This window comes from Globicephala melas, chromosome 20, assembly GCF_963455315.2.
Source record: "Globicephala melas chromosome 20, mGloMel1.2, whole genome shotgun sequence".
NCBI classification, from domain to species: Eukaryota; Metazoa; Chordata; class Mammalia; order Artiodactyla; family Delphinidae; genus Globicephala; species Globicephala melas.
Genome location: NC_083333.1, coordinates 37,053,397 through 37,069,935, shown reverse-complemented (window position 1 = coordinate 37,069,935; position 16,539 = coordinate 37,053,397). Strand labels below are relative to the sequence as shown.

The 16,539-nt window shown below is 46.3% G+C and overlaps 1 protein-coding gene across 4 annotated transcripts in view; it reads right to left on the bottom strand.

The window, feature by feature from the left end:
• The window catches only part of KANSL1 (KAT8 regulatory NSL complex subunit 1), a 171,356-nt gene continuing 154,817 nt past the window's right edge, over positions 1 to 16,539 (bottom strand). For 3 of the 4 annotated variants that reach the window (XM_060290584.2, XM_030850034.3, XM_030850037.3), the window contains 8 exons: positions 9,991 to 10,173; positions 9,322 to 9,510; positions 8,838 to 8,986; positions 4,738 to 4,859; positions 4,041 to 4,098; positions 3,708 to 3,820; positions 2,652 to 2,904; positions 1 to 2,334 (listed from right to left, as the gene is read on the bottom strand). In XM_060290584.2, coding sequence (XP_060146567.1) covers positions 2,107 to 2,334; positions 2,652 to 2,904; positions 3,708 to 3,820; positions 4,041 to 4,098; positions 4,738 to 4,859; positions 8,838 to 8,986; positions 9,322 to 9,510; positions 9,991 to 10,173 — 1,295 coding nt within the window. In that variant the 3' untranslated portion in view covers positions 1 to 2,106. The remainder of the gene's footprint in view (positions 2,335 to 2,651; positions 2,905 to 3,707; positions 3,821 to 4,040; positions 4,099 to 4,737; positions 4,860 to 8,837; positions 8,987 to 9,321; positions 9,511 to 9,990; positions 10,174 to 16,539) is intronic. The other variant, XM_030850039.3, reaches the window with a different exon arrangement.

Here is a 16,539-nt window from a genome sequence, read left to right as displayed (position 1 = left end):
AAAAAAAAAAAAGGAAAAAAGGAAGTAAAGAGAGTCGCAGGCCTGCCCACTTATTCATCTTGTACAAAGAACACCAAGCATAGCCTTCTCAGAAGAAAGCTGCTGAGAACCAGCTCAGGTTCCATGCAAAGTATATACATGTCTGCAGTGACCTCAACCCCAGAAAAGGTGGATGATGGAAAGTGAAATATCCATTAAAGAGCAATTTAGAATAGATTAAAAAATGTCCCAATGCTGGCCGGCCTCACTAGAAGAAGGAACATTAAGAGCAGTGGATCAATTACTTACATCCAACAACAAAAAAAGACGATTTACAAAGACGCCCTTCCTCCTGGCGTCTCTCACCCCCGCCCCGGTGAGAACCACTCTCTCTGGTGACCATCAGAGGACCCTGCCCGGTGCCCAGAAGACAGTGGGGACTTCCCAAGGTTCACAGCCAGTCGGAGGACCCAGAGAACAACTGCTCCTCAGGGAGGCTCCTCAGCCACCACCAGTAGTACCATGTCCTGTAACAAGAAGGGCCTGGCATACAACATTCTGTAACTTTTTTTTTATTATTTTTTTCAATTTTTCCTTCCTTTTTTTTTAAGCACTAGTCTGTGCTTTGCGAACAGAATCAAGACATTAACAAAGATCAGCTTCTCTGAAGAAAAGCATTTCTATAGAACAAAGACAGCTACATGTTTCGCTGCCAATACACAGCTCAAAGCAGGAAAAGAAAATATTTACAAAATACAAGGTTTTTTTTGTTCTTTTTCTTTTTTCTTTTTTTTTTTTACAATGCTAAAAGGGTTATTCAGAATTTTCAACCTTATAAATAGAAGAAGCACTTTATGCATAGGGATATGGTGCATTATTGTTTTTAAAGAAACAATGACAAACCCTTTAACTTGCAAACAGAATCAAAAAAAAAAAATCACTAATGTTGAAAATTGTGAAAAAACCCCAACCATTAAGCAGTTTGTCTACTATTTTTATACGATTACAAAATGGCCAAAAAAAAAAAAAAAAAAAAAAAAGTCCTTATTGCCCCCCTTTTTGGTGATGTGATCATAGATGAGACAGGCACAAGGTTAACCCGGGGGGGTGATGGGGAGTGATAGGAACCACAGCTAGGACCAGACAGTGTTCCACAGGCAAGGGAGCTCGAAAGAGGAAGGACCTGACAGACACTGACAGGGAACTGGACGGGGGTGGGGAAATATGACCAAATGACTCAGTGAAAACAGAATTATACAGGAGAGATGGCTGCTCATTTCCAAGACCCCCTAGAGTCTGCAGGGGAGTGGGAAGAGAGATTAAGTAGTCCTAACCCTACCTCCACAGACCAGGTTAGGGGGGGAAAACGTTCCAAGTGGAAGGACTGTGTGCGTGGGCGTGTGAATGGTGTGCGAGAGCAGGTGAGAGGACACGAAGGGGCAGGATGGGGACCTGAACAGCCGCAGCCAGCTTACCTCAGTTAAGAAGTCAGAACAGGGATGACCGAATGCAGAGGAAACCCAGAACAGGTCTCCAAGACCTGGGTGACAAGGGGAAGCCATTCTGTCAGCTGAGAGCTGGGTGAGAACAGCTGGAGTTCAGGCCAAGAGGTTCTGGTGGAGGTGCTCCAGCACAGACGACCAAGGGGACCCAGCCGGGAGGGCCGGAGCTGAGCTAAGCAACAGAAGGGATGGGGTACGAGCCCAGAGCACACTGCTCTCTCCCACCCTAACCTCAGGGGGCAATGCTGAGCTGGAGGTTCCTTTCCCTCTGCCCACCTGGCTGTCCCACCCTGCCCACAGGGGCGCGAGAGGGGTGATCATCCAACATGGCTAAGTCCAGTGATTCAACAGTGCAGAGGATATGCCAGGACCAGGCCAGCAGGGTCTTATCCTGAACTGTGTGCCAACTGGAGGAAGTGCTCAGGTGTGTGACGATAAACATGGAAACCAAAACATAAACAAAACAAAAATCAAAACAAGAAAGAAATTATCAAAGTAGAATCTAAATTCCTTAAATTCACTAAAAACTGTGAAAATTTTCGGCATATGATGTTTGAATATCAAACGCAGAGTTTTCTGAAGCTTTAATGCCAATAGTGAGTCTGTTTAGATTCTCATATCCCACTCATCTGTGAGTTGGACGCTGAGCTGTGACTGTTGCCGCCAGATGCCGACTCTTGAGGGGAATGATGGGAGGCGAGGTGGGTGCCACCTCTGTCTCCCGGCCAGTCTTGCTGCCTGAGGTGCGCCGAGTGCAGCGGGACGCCCGTTCCTGTGCATCCAGTTGGTCCTCACTCTCTGCCTGGGGACTATACGCCAGGGGGAAGGTTCGCCGCTCCCATGGCTGGACAGACTGCGGGCAGATAAGATGTCTTGGTGAGGACCCAGTCCCAGCCCACCTCCTTCCCCAGACATGTGGACTGGAGGCCATGACCAGTCTCTCTAGAGTTCCTGGGCTGGCCCAGAGAAAATTATCAGAGTGGGCAACTTTTTAATGATAGCCAGTTCCATGGTACCTTCAGAAAGTCAACTTCAAGTTCAGTCCCCTGTCCCCTTCAAATTGGGGGGGAGGGGAGATCCATAAAATGAAGATACATCTTGAGCAGGTGCTGTCCCCCAACAATCCCATCCGCCACCCCGCTAATCCCACGGAAAGGCAGCGTTCCTCACCTGCTCGTCGAGCCCCAGCTCTGGTGTGGAACAACGGGTGTCTTCACTGGCCAGGTGTCGGAGAGTGTCCCGCGCCACGGGAGTGAGGGGGGCTGAGTGCAGTTCTGGGCTAATGGGGCTCCTGGGGGACTGCCCGTGGGAGAACTCGGACAAAGAGTGGCTACTGCTGACATCAGGGGAGGCGGGTTGAGGGGTGGAGGGGTTGGCACTGCCCAGCTGGGGCGTTGTCCGGCCGTCCGATGACCTGTAAGACCTGTATACCAAGAAGCACGAATCTGAGTGCCTGGGTAATAGGCAATTTCTCTGTGTTTTGGGTTGGGGAGGAGGCATGAAAAAAGCTTCCCGACCAGAGGAGCTGAGGCAGACTGACACCAGCAGTTCTCTCCTAGGAACCACAGACCCCTCACTTTCTTCCACTGCTGTGCACACGGGCAGGCACACAACACGGCATCTAAGAGCTGTGTACGCCTGCCATCCCAGGAAAAGGCCACGGCCGAACAACGCTGGGGGTATCCCTGGCTCAGTGCCCAGTGGATTCACAAGGGAAGGGAAATTAGCCCAGACTTTGAAAACTGCAGGCAAAGTAAAAAGCAAAAACAAGAGCCCTAAATATTTCTACTTGAGAATCCTGAGGGCTTCTCACTGTAACACTAAAGGGAGAGAGGGTAGGACAGTTCTTCCAAGTAAAGCAAGACCACAACAATCAAACTCCACTGTTCAAAGGAGGTTAACTTGTGGCGAGGCCTCCAAAGCTCCTCTAATCCAGTCACCACAACCCTAACCAGCCTCCCAAATGCCATGACAGCCTCCTCCTGGACCCCGGGAGACCACGGAGCTCGTCAGAACTGGACAGTCACCGCTCAGCAAGGTCCAGCATTTGACTGCTTACACCCTCATTAGTCCCAACAAACACCACAGAACGTCTGCATTCTCAGCCATCGACAGGGAATGAATATGAAGAACAACTAAGTGGCAACTCCATGGACACAGCCAGGGTCCCAACTCCCCGTTGACCCTCCCTGCACAGGCCCTGGAGGCCTGTGCCTGCTCCATCACCTGCTGCCCCGCCGCTGAGGTGGCACACTCGTGGTCCACAGCCACCGAGCCCTCTCCATCTCCTCACATTTGGCATGCAGGGCGGCGAAGGCTGCGTCAGACAGGTCCTCTATCTGCAAAAGAGCATCTTCATCGATCCCCCCTTTCCTCCAGGAAGTCAAGTTTCAGTGCGTAGACCAATTCTAGAAGCAGCCCCACCCCACACTAGGCTCTTCCTGGTCAGGACAGGAATACAATGAGCTTGCACTTGACACCCACAGGTCTTGAGGCATCTGCAGTGTGTGCACCCACGAGTTCATGTGTTCTTCTAAGAGCGAACGCCCATGCCATTACCTCCTCATTCTCCTCGTCAGGACTCCCCTTCAGAGACCGAAGATCAACCTCCCGCCAGCTGCAAAACCAGGAAGGAACAATTGTGAGACGGCAGGCAGTCTGGGCAGGATAAGTACATCCGTGCAGGAACGAGAGCTCTCCACCTGCAAGTGACACTGCTCTCTGCTGGGCCTGCTTAGCCCTGGGGCCTCTCTAAGAGGTCCCACACTCAAATGCGCACAAGGGGCAGAAAGAGGGGAAGCAGGCTGAGGGTGGGACTAGAGCTGGTAGATGGACAAACTCAAGCAAAAGAACCTGTTTAGAGGGGACCAGCAGTACCCAGCAGCAGCTGATTGCTGCCACACGGGAGTGCACATACAGGGTTGCCCAATCTTTTGATGTGTCAACAAAAGCTGGAAATAAACATTCATATGTGAAATCCTGCTTTGATGCTAACAACAAATTCAGTATTTTAAAACATATTTGTATGCATCAAACAAAACATGGCTATAGCCAGTTTGTGGCCTGTGGTCTGGTTGGTGCTCATATAATGGAAGAAAATTATGTAAAGAAATAATTTCACTCTGATCAGGTAGACCTTCTCTTAAAGAGAAGACAACAGCCAAGGCTAGGCCCCAAAGCTCAGTGACCAGAGGAGAGGGAAAAGGGCAACGACAGCAAGACCAGCAAGAAGAGCACATCACCCAGGGCCTCTTACCTGGGAGTAAGGATCTCCTTGTACTGTAGCTTCTCTACACGGGTGGTTGCAGCGACTGACATTGGGATGACAATGTTGTTAATATCGAAGGAGCTCTCTCCCCTTCTCCTCCTTACTGGCTGCTGTAAGACAAAGGCAAGTTTAAGAGGGAGGAACAATTCTACGTACCTCAAATTATACATCTGAGATTTAAAACAGGATCAGCAATAACCAGGAATCTGGGTCTTTGGGTAGGGCCCAGGCAGGGATGGCAGAGCTGCTTGCACCTAGGAGACAGTCCCCCAACAGCAAAGCGCACAGGGGAAATACTAAGCGGTCCTGAGGAGTATCTTCCGTCCACAAGTCTCACTTGCACCCTCTTTCTTCATGGGCTCACGTGAAAAGAGACTTCTGTTGAAGCTTACAGGGGTGGGTATCCCGGGGCCTTGAGTCAATTGCCACGGTTTCTACTCCTCTACGCACAGCCTTATTAACAACCCCAACTAAATCTTCCTTTCTGCTTCCCCTTTTATCTCTGTCTATGACACAGACCCATGGGGGATCCTAAAAGCAATGCTTCAGCCTGGTGGTGATTCTTCGGGTTAAAAAGATGAATTCCCCTACCCTGAAAGATGCCCAAAGGACAGGCCCAGCTCAATGGATCATCTAACCTTGGTTGTCATGGAAGCACCTCCTTCTCGTAGATCTGAACTCTTCAGCTAAATCTGTACCAACCATCTGCTCAGCCCTTATGTGATTTCCCCTTCTGGCTATTATTCTGAGGGAAAGAGCTAAGAGCGTTCTAGCTATATCAACAGAGATGAGTGGAGGGAAGCCTTGGCTGTACAGCTCACACTCCTGGAGAAAGGAATTTCACTCCTATAGGAAGTTAAGATCAAACCCTTGGGAAATAAGACTAACAAGGATCCAATATCAGAGGCGGCGGCGGGTATCTGCAGCAAGCGGGAGATCGACGGAGGAATAAAGCAGGGAGCCAAAGGGCATGGCTTCTTAGATGGAGGGGCATGTCCACGAGCTGCCTGTGCCCAGATAGCAAACACCCTGCCCTGAAACAGAGAGACCGGCGATTGAGCCGTGAGAGCCCAGAGTGAAACAGTGGGATGACAAACATGCTGCCATGGTGACAATACAGCTGCAGACAACTAAGAGGCTACATTCAAACCCAAACCACCAAGTGTGGCCAGCCCAGAGTGAAGGAAGATGGGGAAGAGGTTGTTCCCTACAGCTGACCTCTCTACTCTCTGTTCCCAGAGGGGGATCTATGACTGATTCATCGTATCATTTCAGGACCTTCTCAGAAAATGTTGAAAGGCAATGTTTCCTGGGCCAGGATTTTAGCTGCTGTCACCTACGATTTCAGGTTATTACAATGTCTTTTTCATCCCAGTCTTCTCCTCTGTCTAAGAATAGACTGTCACTGACTTCACAAATTTAGGGTAACTGGTTAACCAAAATGGCTGAAGAGACTTTTGCAAGTCTTGCCTGGCTGAGGATTAGTGACCTCACACCCAAAGGCTTCTGCCACATCTCTGCTGAACTTACACACCCCACTACAAGAAGTGTACCTTAAGAAAGCCTCAAGAGATAGCTTTCCCTATATCTTGGTCAAGAATGAATGTGAGGGCTTCCCTGGTGGCGCAGTGGTTGAGTGTCCGCCTGCCGATGCAGGCGACGCGGGTTCGTGTCCCGGTCCGGGAAGATCCCACATGCCGCGGAGCGGCTGGGCCCGTGAGCCATGGCCGCTGAGCCTGCACGTCCGGAGCCTGTGCTCCGCAACGGGAGAGGCCACGACAGTGAGAGGCCCGCGTACGACGAAAAAAAAAAGGATGAATGTGAAACTGCTGGCAGAAACAGGAATGTACTTTCCCTGAACCTCCTTGGGCCTGCTGTTAGTGTCTTCAAGGCAAAGGGACAGGAGCGGGTTGTGGGGTTCAGCAGGCTCCAGCTCCCACCCTACATTTAGATTTCCCAATTCCATGAGGCACTCATTTGATCTAACTTAACTACTTTCTCCTGTTTGGAACGAGGTGGAGGGCAGGTGATGGGAATGGAAAGTGGTTCCCACACCTGGCTGCACATCAGACATACGATGAGGAGTATATTTGAAAAAGAAGAAACAGGTTCAGGGCCCCCTCTCTTCTAACTACCAAATCAGAATAGCCAGGGCTTCCAAGAAAGAAAAGAAAAAAGGCCATGGAGGCGATTCTGGTGCGTCTATCAGCTCTTGTGGCTTTCTGTGGGGGCACTACCACATACACCCCATCCCTCTCCTCCCCCACCATTTCTCCAGTGTCTTGTAGCTTCTCTACCTTATTTTAACTACCTGGCCTATCACTCTTCTTGCTATTATATAAATCCAGATTCTCTGAAAAAATCTGGCAGCAAGAGCCTTAAGGGTCAGCACAGTGCTATATACAAAATTTGTACTCATTAGACAATAAGTAAAAATTTCAAGTGATCCAGGCCTAAGTTTACATTCTCCAGGCACAAGAGGGCGGCAGGTGAAAAAATACTGACGTCTCACCAAGTCTCAGAGAAGACTTCTATTAGAATTCGCCTCTTTAAAATAGTTTGGTTTTTCTGAGACCCCCTACTAATGGACAACTGAGTTAGTGATAGATACTACACCACCTATGGAAATCTGTGGGTGGGGAGGGGAGGAACAAGGAGGTCATTTGGAAAAGACTCTGATTTTTTTTTTTTTTTTTCGGTACGCAGGCCTCTCACTGTTGTGGCCTCTCCCGTTGCGGAGCACAGGCTCCAGACACGCAGGCTCAGCAGCCATGGCTCATGAGCCTAGCTGCTCCGCGGCATGTGGGACCTTCCCGTACTGGGGCACGAACCCGTGTCCCCTGCATCGGCAGGTGGACGCTCAACCACTGCGCCACCAGGGAAGCCCAAGACTCTGATTTTTAAGAGTAAAGACAGACAATGTGAAGAATTCCTACCTGATCACAGCTCAGTGAGCACATTTTGTGGGCTTAGAAGTTTCTTGATATAAGCTCTGAAGGGGCTTCAAAGCACCTGTATAAGTCACCTCTGTAATGCCCCAACCTAGGCTCACTTTGTGCAGCGTGATGGTAAGAGAACTGGCTCTGCAGTCAGACTGCCTGGGTCTGAATCACAATTACACTCTCACAAGTCACCTCACTTTATGCAGCTTACTTAACCTTGGAAAGACTCAGTTTCCCTGCCAACAAAACGGGAATCTTTTATACCACCTACGCCTCAAAGGGCATTCATTAAAGGATTGAATGAGGTAACACACATAATGCACTCAGCGCTGACACAACAAACATTACAGTTGTATTGTTTTATTTTTTACCATCTCCATTATTATTATCATTACTATATAAAGGACCCTTTTAGTGGGCACAAAGCAGCTACAGGTATATGTGTTCAAGGAGGCACACACTGAGTAATTAAAACACTAGAATGATATTAATGTCTGGAATGGCCATGCAAACAGCTTTCGGGGTGGAGTGTGGTACCGCAAAAGCGGATCAGGGGCCAAAGAGCCTGCCGTTATGAGCATACTACATGTCAGTACTGCCAGCGTGGCCTGCTGGATCTGTAATTCTGCTCTGTACACGTAAAAAACATGGGCTCTATGTCCCTCTTCCCTTGCAAGCACCCTAACACACCCAGTGTTTATTCTCAGCACTCCAGCTCCACTCCCCAGGAGAGTAAAAACAAGGAAATCAAACGTCTCCAATGCCCACAGGCATCTCTCTTTTATCCCTCCTCTCATGTTTACTTAGCCCAACAGAGTTAGAGTCATGATACTGTTGAGTTCTGTGTGAAACTTAGTCCCACGCATCCTGAATAGTCATAGATCACCCAAGAGTTTGTCTCTGCATCAAGCTTTCTATGGCTGGCTCAGCTCAGATCCATGTCTACTGTGAAAAACAACTCAAGGAAAACAATGTAACGGAGGATCAAATAGCACCACTTTGACTTGAAAAAGACAAATACGCCAAGATGAGTCGAGTCCCCATAACTGCCCTGGCCCTTACAACCCTCTCTCTACACTTTCCTCCAGACCCACTGGAACGAGCTGTCACTGCAGAGGGGCTGTCCAACTCCACGCAGGTACTTACAGACGTGCTGGCTGTAACCTGTGGACTAGAGCTGGTGGGTGCAGAGGTGTCTGATGACGCGGAGAGCTGTCGCACCAAGGGACTGTGTGGTGGGTGGTGGGTGGCCGCCAAGTAGCTCGAACTGCTCAGGTCCGTGTGATGCTTCAACACTGCAGAAGTCAACAGAAAAGAGGAAGACGTGGCTACCTCAACCTGCTCTACTTCCAGCACAAGCCAGGAATGCCAGCAATATGCAGTAAAGGCAAAAATGCTTTCTAAGCCTAAAGGATAAAAAGATGAAGCAAACTGGTTGACGGGAGGTAGGGATGGAGCAGAGGTTGCTACAGAGTAAGAAGTGACCTACACTTAGAAGCAGTAGGGCCCCTCTACTCTGCCTTCCTAGAAAGTGAAGGACAAAGCTAAGGGCAATTATAAGAAGCCCAGGCTGCCCCAGAAAGCCCTGAGCAGGTGCAAACGAAGGCAGAGGTGCCGGGCCTGGCCCTACCTTCACTTCTCTCGGATGAATGGTCTCGCAATCTCATTTTGCTGTGGTTTGGGTCATGCACGGGTGGCGGCGGGTTGAGCGAGCGCTCTGCTTTGGGCGCTGTCACTCGCTCCACCATAGGCACGGCCCCCACATCGTCTAAGTGCTGCCTGTGGGTCCTGTCAGGCCGGGTTTGGTGATGGGACAGCTCTGAAGAGGGGAACAGAAAAAGAGCTGTGAAACACCTCCTCTCAATCTTTTCTTATTTGAGTTCCGAGCTCTTGAGTTCTCTCTAGGTCAGTGATAGACACCCAGGGCAGCAGGACAGTCCTCTGGGACTGACGCTTCTGGCAAATAACACACTGGCCAAAACAGGCCAGGAAGCCCACAGGGCTCTCAACCAGAAAAAAGTGACACCAGACTACAGAAGACAGCCTGCCCACAGATGGACCCAATGCCATGGAACAGGTGGCTGTTCACTGAGCCCCAAGATACATGGTGTCTGGAATAGCTTTCAACAGTCCATCCGAGAGCATCTAAGACAAGTAGGAAAAGACGACTGTGAGCTGAATTTACATCAGTCAACTGCTTCTCCCAACCCCGACACAGTGCCATAGCCATACCAGTAACCTAAGAACATAAAAGGAATAGGAAAGTAATTGGAGGACTCTCTGGACCCCTGAAACTTACTGGCTGTTGTCAGGAAGGAGTTGACCAACTTGTGCCTGTCTTTACGAGTTGGATCAGGGAGACTGCCTGGCATGGGTGCTCTGTGCTTAAGTGAAAACTTTTTTGGAGGTTTGATTTTGTCAAAAGGTTTGTTCTGCCATTGAGATTTCAGCATGCTCTGGAAGTGCAGGCTTGTGGGAACATCTGCAAGAAACACAAAACACTGCGGTTTTAGTCCAGACACCTGGGCTCTGGGCTCTTCTCTCACAAAGTGAGGCGTGTTCACAGCAACTCTAGGTCACCGGTGAGCAAGACCCACACTGCACCCTTCTTTTATTTACCCAGTGGCAGGATGACCCAAGCAGGGCAAGCACTGTCAAGTGGAAGATCTGTTTATTGGAACTTTACTGAAGGTCATTCTTTTATTCACAGACAAGTCACTATTGCCTTTTATTTGCAAGTTCCAAACAAAAAAATCTAAAACACCTTTTGTTAGATTGATGAACTTTTCTTTGTTCCTGTGTTCCACCAAGTCTGTTAATTTTACTGGTTTGAAAGATTGATAAACATCCTGTTCTTATTCTTGTAGAAACTGAAATATTTCGACCTACTTCTTTCTATCAACATAAAGTTAATCAGGATATATTCATTCAACAACTACTTGCCGTCTATTATTTTATCAGACACTGTACTGGGTACTACATCTTCCCCTAAATAAGAACTATACTATTCTCCCCCCTCCTTCCTCCAGACCCTCACCACCTCCCACCTGGGGATTACCTAGGTTTTTAAGTGGATTAGTTAATATTCAATATCGTAAATTAATCTTTTAGACTTAATTATAATTTTTTAACCTTCTTTGGGGGTTCACCACTGTTTCTTGCATCTTTCCATTTTGTTAGTTTCCTCTTTTATTTTCCTAAGAATGTGGCCTTGAGTAATTTCTTTAGAAATAGTATTGCTAGATTAAAACCAGTTTTCTCTCAGACTTTAAAGCTATTACTACAGTGTCACCAATAAGATGGAATCTGACTCATTCACTTGTAGGTGCTCTGTTTCTTCCTTTAAACTATTTTTTGGGGGAAAAAAGCTTGTTGTGGTACTCTATAGGTCAATTTGGGGAGAACTCTAATACTGAGTCTTTCAATCAGTGAACGTGGTACACCTCTCCATTTATTTAGGATTTCTTTAATTTTCTCTCATCAGTGTTAGGTAGTTTTTATTGTACAGTTCTTTAAAAAAAAAGTTATTTATTATTAATTAACTTATTTAGCTAGCTGCACCAGGTCTCTTAGTTGCAGCACACGGGATCCAGTTCCCTGACCGAGGATCAAACCTGAGCCCCTGCATTGGGAGTGTGGAGTCTTAACCACTAGACCACCAAGGAAGTCCCCATTGTACAGTTCTTATACATATTTTGTTAATTTGATATTTTTGATGACATTATACATGATAGCACTTTTAAAAATTCCAATTTATAATTGTTTACTGCTAGTATGTAGAAATACAGTAATTTTTAATATAGTGACCTATATCCTGTGATCTTGCTAAATCCATTATGAAGTTTTTGTTTGTTGTTGTGTTGTCCCTAGAATTTTCTACATACACAAGTATGTCACTTACAAAAAGCTGTTTTACTTTCTAATTTGTATGCCTTTTATTTCTATTTCTTGTCCTATTATTCTGGGTAGAACCTCTAGTGGCAATCTGAAACTTACATTTTTCCTTTTTATAGTCTCATTCTGAAACTTCACCACCATGGATATAGGTGTGGGTCTTTTTTCAGGGTTCTGAAAAACTTTCCATGGTCCTTTTTAATCTGAAGACCAGAACATCTCTCTTTAGCTCCCAGTTCCTCCTGGGAATCATTAACTACCTGGGACATAGTCAAAGTCCAAGCCCCTGGGACTTCCCTGGTGGCACAGTGGTTAAGAATCCGCCTGCCAATGCAAGCGGCGTGGATTCGAGCCCTGGTCCGGGAAGATCTCACATGCCATGGAGCAACTAAGCCCGTGTGCCACAACTACTGAGCCCACATGCCACAACTACTGAAACCCACATGTCTAGAGCCCGTGCTCTGCAACAAGAGAAGCCACCACAATTAGAAACACTTGCACCACAACAAAGAGCAGCCCCTGCTCGCTGCAACTAGAGGAAGCCCAGGCACAGCAACGAAGACCCAATGCAGCCAAAACTAACATAAATAAAACAAATTTAAAAAAAAAAAGGTCCCAGCCCCTGAGTTCATACCCGCTGCTGTAGCAAAGAATGAAACACCACCGCTTTATGGAAAAGGGGAAAAATCCAACCTAGCTATATTCCAAAACAAGTCCAAACTTATCACCCAGGCAAATGCCCAGGTCCCATCCGTAGTTCTGTGTCCTTTTTCACTGTGGGCAAAGAACCTTCCCCTACCAGCTCCTACCCCATAGGAGTTTACTCAAAAGCATGTGCTTTGGGCTCCCCTTTTTTCTAGTTTTATTTCTTCACAGTTATCCTGTTTGTTTTCCAGCTTTCAAAAATCACTCCAAACTCTATTCACCAATGGCATGCCTTCTTTTTTTCAGAATTGTTAGAGGTTTATTTAGTGTATTTTCTAAACATTATTGGGGTTTTGGTGCCCAGGGAGGACAGCTTAATCTGATGTGCTTAATCTGAGCTAGGAATGGGGGGCAAAGAAGAGGGGAATAAATGAACATTTACTAAACCCATTATACTGCGGCTGGCACTTAATCTTCGTAACAATTCCATGATGTAAACATTACTATGCTCCCTTTAAAGCGAAAAAACAGATCCAGAAAGGTGAATTAACTGTCAAGGTTACACAGTTTATTAAGTAACAAGCAACATTCAAACTCAGGTCTGTAAAATCCTAAAACCTATACTCTTAGCCACTACACCATGAAATTATTCTTTGGCCCAGAGAATGGAGCAGTTTAATCCTGGGGTGAAATCTGATATTTCTCAAATTATTCCCAAGGAACTGGAGAGTACAGGATATTTTTCAAAAGAGTTCTGCAGTGTAAAGAAGAAACTCCTTCCTATAGCATGTATTTCATGACACTTCAAAGAACAAGATACATCTCTGGGAACAGTGCTATCTCCTGAAATTTTTTCCCATAATCATTCTTTCTTTTCTACACTTAAAAACAAATTCACCTATCCCAAACCTTAACACAAATATATCAGCTTTCAGCCAGGCCAACGATATCAGAGCTCATTGTACTCCCAGTCCTTAGATCCCACCCAAGGCCCTCAATAAAATGGTTTGATTTTCCCACCCCCCAAACGTCAAATGTTAAAAAAAAAAAAAAGATTTCCCAACTAAGAATTAAGTTTAGAGGTATTAGTGGTAAAAATTCCTTGCTCTAACTCAGAGTGGTTGGGGAAAAGTATATAGGAAATAAAGCATCGTCTAGAGGAATTCTGAAAGCTGGGCTGAGCTTGAAGGTATAAAGAAGGCTCAAGAAGTGGTAGAGCACCTCCTCTATATCCCAGGATACCCCTTGGTCAGCAGGAGAGTTACTCCCCCTTGGCAAAGGTTGGTTTTTTTTTTCTTTTTTTTTTTGCCATGCCACGCAGCATGCAGAATCTTCCCTGAGCAGGGATCGATCCCCCTGCATTGGGAGTATGGAGTCTTAACTACTGGACTGCCAAGGAAGCCTGCAAAGGCTGTTTAATGGGACTACAAAAGCATAGTAGTTTCACTGTCTTTTCCTTTTATTTTCCACAGTCACTGTGCTCCCAAACCTGAAAATTAAGCCAGGGAGAAAAGGAAATAGGATATGGTTATGGTGGAAATTAGTAGTCCTAGACACGGGTCCTCGTCCCATCACTGAGTAGGAGAAAACAAGAACAAATCACTTAGCTGGGCTTTAGCTTCTTCATCTGTAAAATGAGGCAGCAAGACTTGATCAGAGCTGGTAACATCCTAGCACACATGCTCTAGCTCTCTCCTCTTCTGTCTGCTGCAGGCACAGGCTACTCGCAACATTCTTTCTGTTGTACCCCAAGACCTTAGACCCATCTCAAATAATTAACTAGTTAATTAAATCCATACAGACAACATCAATCAATTCGAGTTAAGCACGAGAGAAAAGACATTTATATGTTATTGCTAGACCAGATGACTACTGATCTCTCAACTCTAACATGTTAAATCAATGAGTCTTCAACTAAAACTCCACTCTTAATCCCCTCCCCTCATTTAAATGCTCTGAAGCGGAAGCTGGCACAGTGTAGACCACTACTGCCTTGTGCTCTGGAGCTGAGGTACTAAGCAGAACCAAGAGCAATTTCCCCTATAAGCCCATTGAGTAAGCAGTTAGGGATAATAACAAACTGTTTAAGGGACTCAGGCTGCTAGAAGTTTGCTGTGTTTTAACTGCTTTTATATGAGTAAAGAGAAACTCAAGTTAAACCCCCCAGTCAGTGAAAAAAAATGATCTCTTAGGAATTGCTGGTCTGAGTTCCTGTTCTGAGTAATAACACCTGGGATCTACAGAGCTACAACTCTGAAACAGATTGGATATAGAGGACCTGAAAGTAAGCAAAGAGTTGTAAAAATGGAAGAGAACACAGTAGGGACCCATTCAGCTAGAGGACTCCACACACTGCATGCCTGCATAGGTAATGGCTATTAAAGTATATTATCAAACAGGAAGGTGCAGATCCTTGAAATGCAGATCAATGACAGGAAACATCATCTTAGGTTACTATTTCCTCAAACAAAATGAAAAGACTTTAACTTCAGGCCCACCAGGGTCTGACACTCCAAGATTAACCTGTTTTACTCATTACTTTCCACCATTTTCTCAAGAACACTTTCTTGTGGTGTTTTGTAATGCTCACTTCCTCCTCCTGCTGGTAAGGTGCAGTGGCCTCATGTATACAGCTAATTGTCTTGGCAAGCTCTCTCAAAAGAGCATTGATCTTCACAGCCAGCAGGTGGTGCTCTTATTAAGCACAAACCTAAATCTAAACATTCTTTTCCCCAAGGTTATATACATCCTCTACATTTCAAGCTAAGGATTAACTGGCTTGATTAAGTGAGGTAATAAGGAAACAAGCTCCTCTTTCTGGAGTACTAAAGGGTTATCACACCCTAATGTCTCCACCTTCCAGTCAGGCAGCAGTTCCTCAAATTAATGGTAGCGGCTGAGGTGTGGCAAGATGGAAGACAGAACTCTAAGATTAAGAGCTGCAGTTGGTTCCCATCCTCACAAAGTACACAAACTGGTTAGGAAACATTAGTAAAACTCTACACGAAAATGAAAAGTTGGAAGTCCCGCCGTCTTTAAATACAGTCTAGAGAAGAGGCTGCAAAGGGGTGGCGCAGAAGTCAGGTGTGGAGCACGTCTGACCCACACAGGGTGCTGGCTGCTAGTCTTCACCATTACTCACTATTCTACACAGAGATATTTGGGGCATCTCAATACTTTAGGAGGTGCTATTCCCATCTTTGTGGCCCTGGGAATCTTCCAGTTTACAAATAGATAGTATTCTGAATGTGGCAGTTGTCTGGATCAAGTCAAAATTACCCCGATAGTCACAATATTAGATACACTAATTAGGTCCCCGAATCAACCCACAGAAAGTCTAATTTATCCATAGGCAGATATGTTAATCATTATACTTGGTATATATACTATTCCCCTGTACAGTCTCATAAGTAGAGTTTAATGACCAACTTGCTTGTCCAAACCCCAATGTCATGGTTGGGGGGGGGGGGGGTGTGTGTGTGTGTGTGTGTGTGTGTGTGTGTGTGTGTGTGTGTGTGTGTGTGTGTGTGTGTGTGTGTGTGTGTGTGTGTGTGTGTGTGTGTGTGTGTGTGTGTGTGTGTGTGTGTGTGTGTGTGTGTGTGTGTGTGTGTGTGTGTGTGTGTGTGTGTGTGTGTGTGTCAGAGAGAGGGGAGAGAAGGGGGAAAGGCAGGAGGGGGAAAAAGTGGTGGGGGAGACAGGACAGACACAGAGAAACGGCAGGCAAGAAAATGAAGACCACAGAGACCATAGAAAGGGGTCTCCTTCCTTTCCCCCTCATTTGCTACCTATAGTTGCTTGGAATGGAGTGGAGTGGGGAAGTGTAAGGGCAGCAGTCAGATTTATAGATACGATGCAGTCAGAAGAACAGAAAGTGTTAATAGGGAATGGGTACCTCCTAGTAGAGATGCTGAATGATGGAACAGGAGACGCCAGGCAAGTGTTTCGGGCATATCTGATCAGGGGATGGGAGACAGAATTCACAACTATACATGGTAATACTGCTGACAAAGGAATGATCAACATATTTATCAACTGATATTCAATGAGTATGGAAGAGACCTTATCAGAATCGGATATAACTATAGGCTTCAGCCTTCTTTATTCAAATATGAGACCATACAATTCAATATTGTAATCCTGAGAGAGTAACTCAAGAAATGTTCCCAAATCATCCTGGTGTCTCTGTCTGTAGCTACAGTCTGGAAACAGGTAGAAACCTGACTTCTCTTAATATCCTGGCTGGGGAGAAACATGAACTATAGTGAAAAGAATGACAGGTATCAGATGACCTCGGTTTGAATTCTGGAGC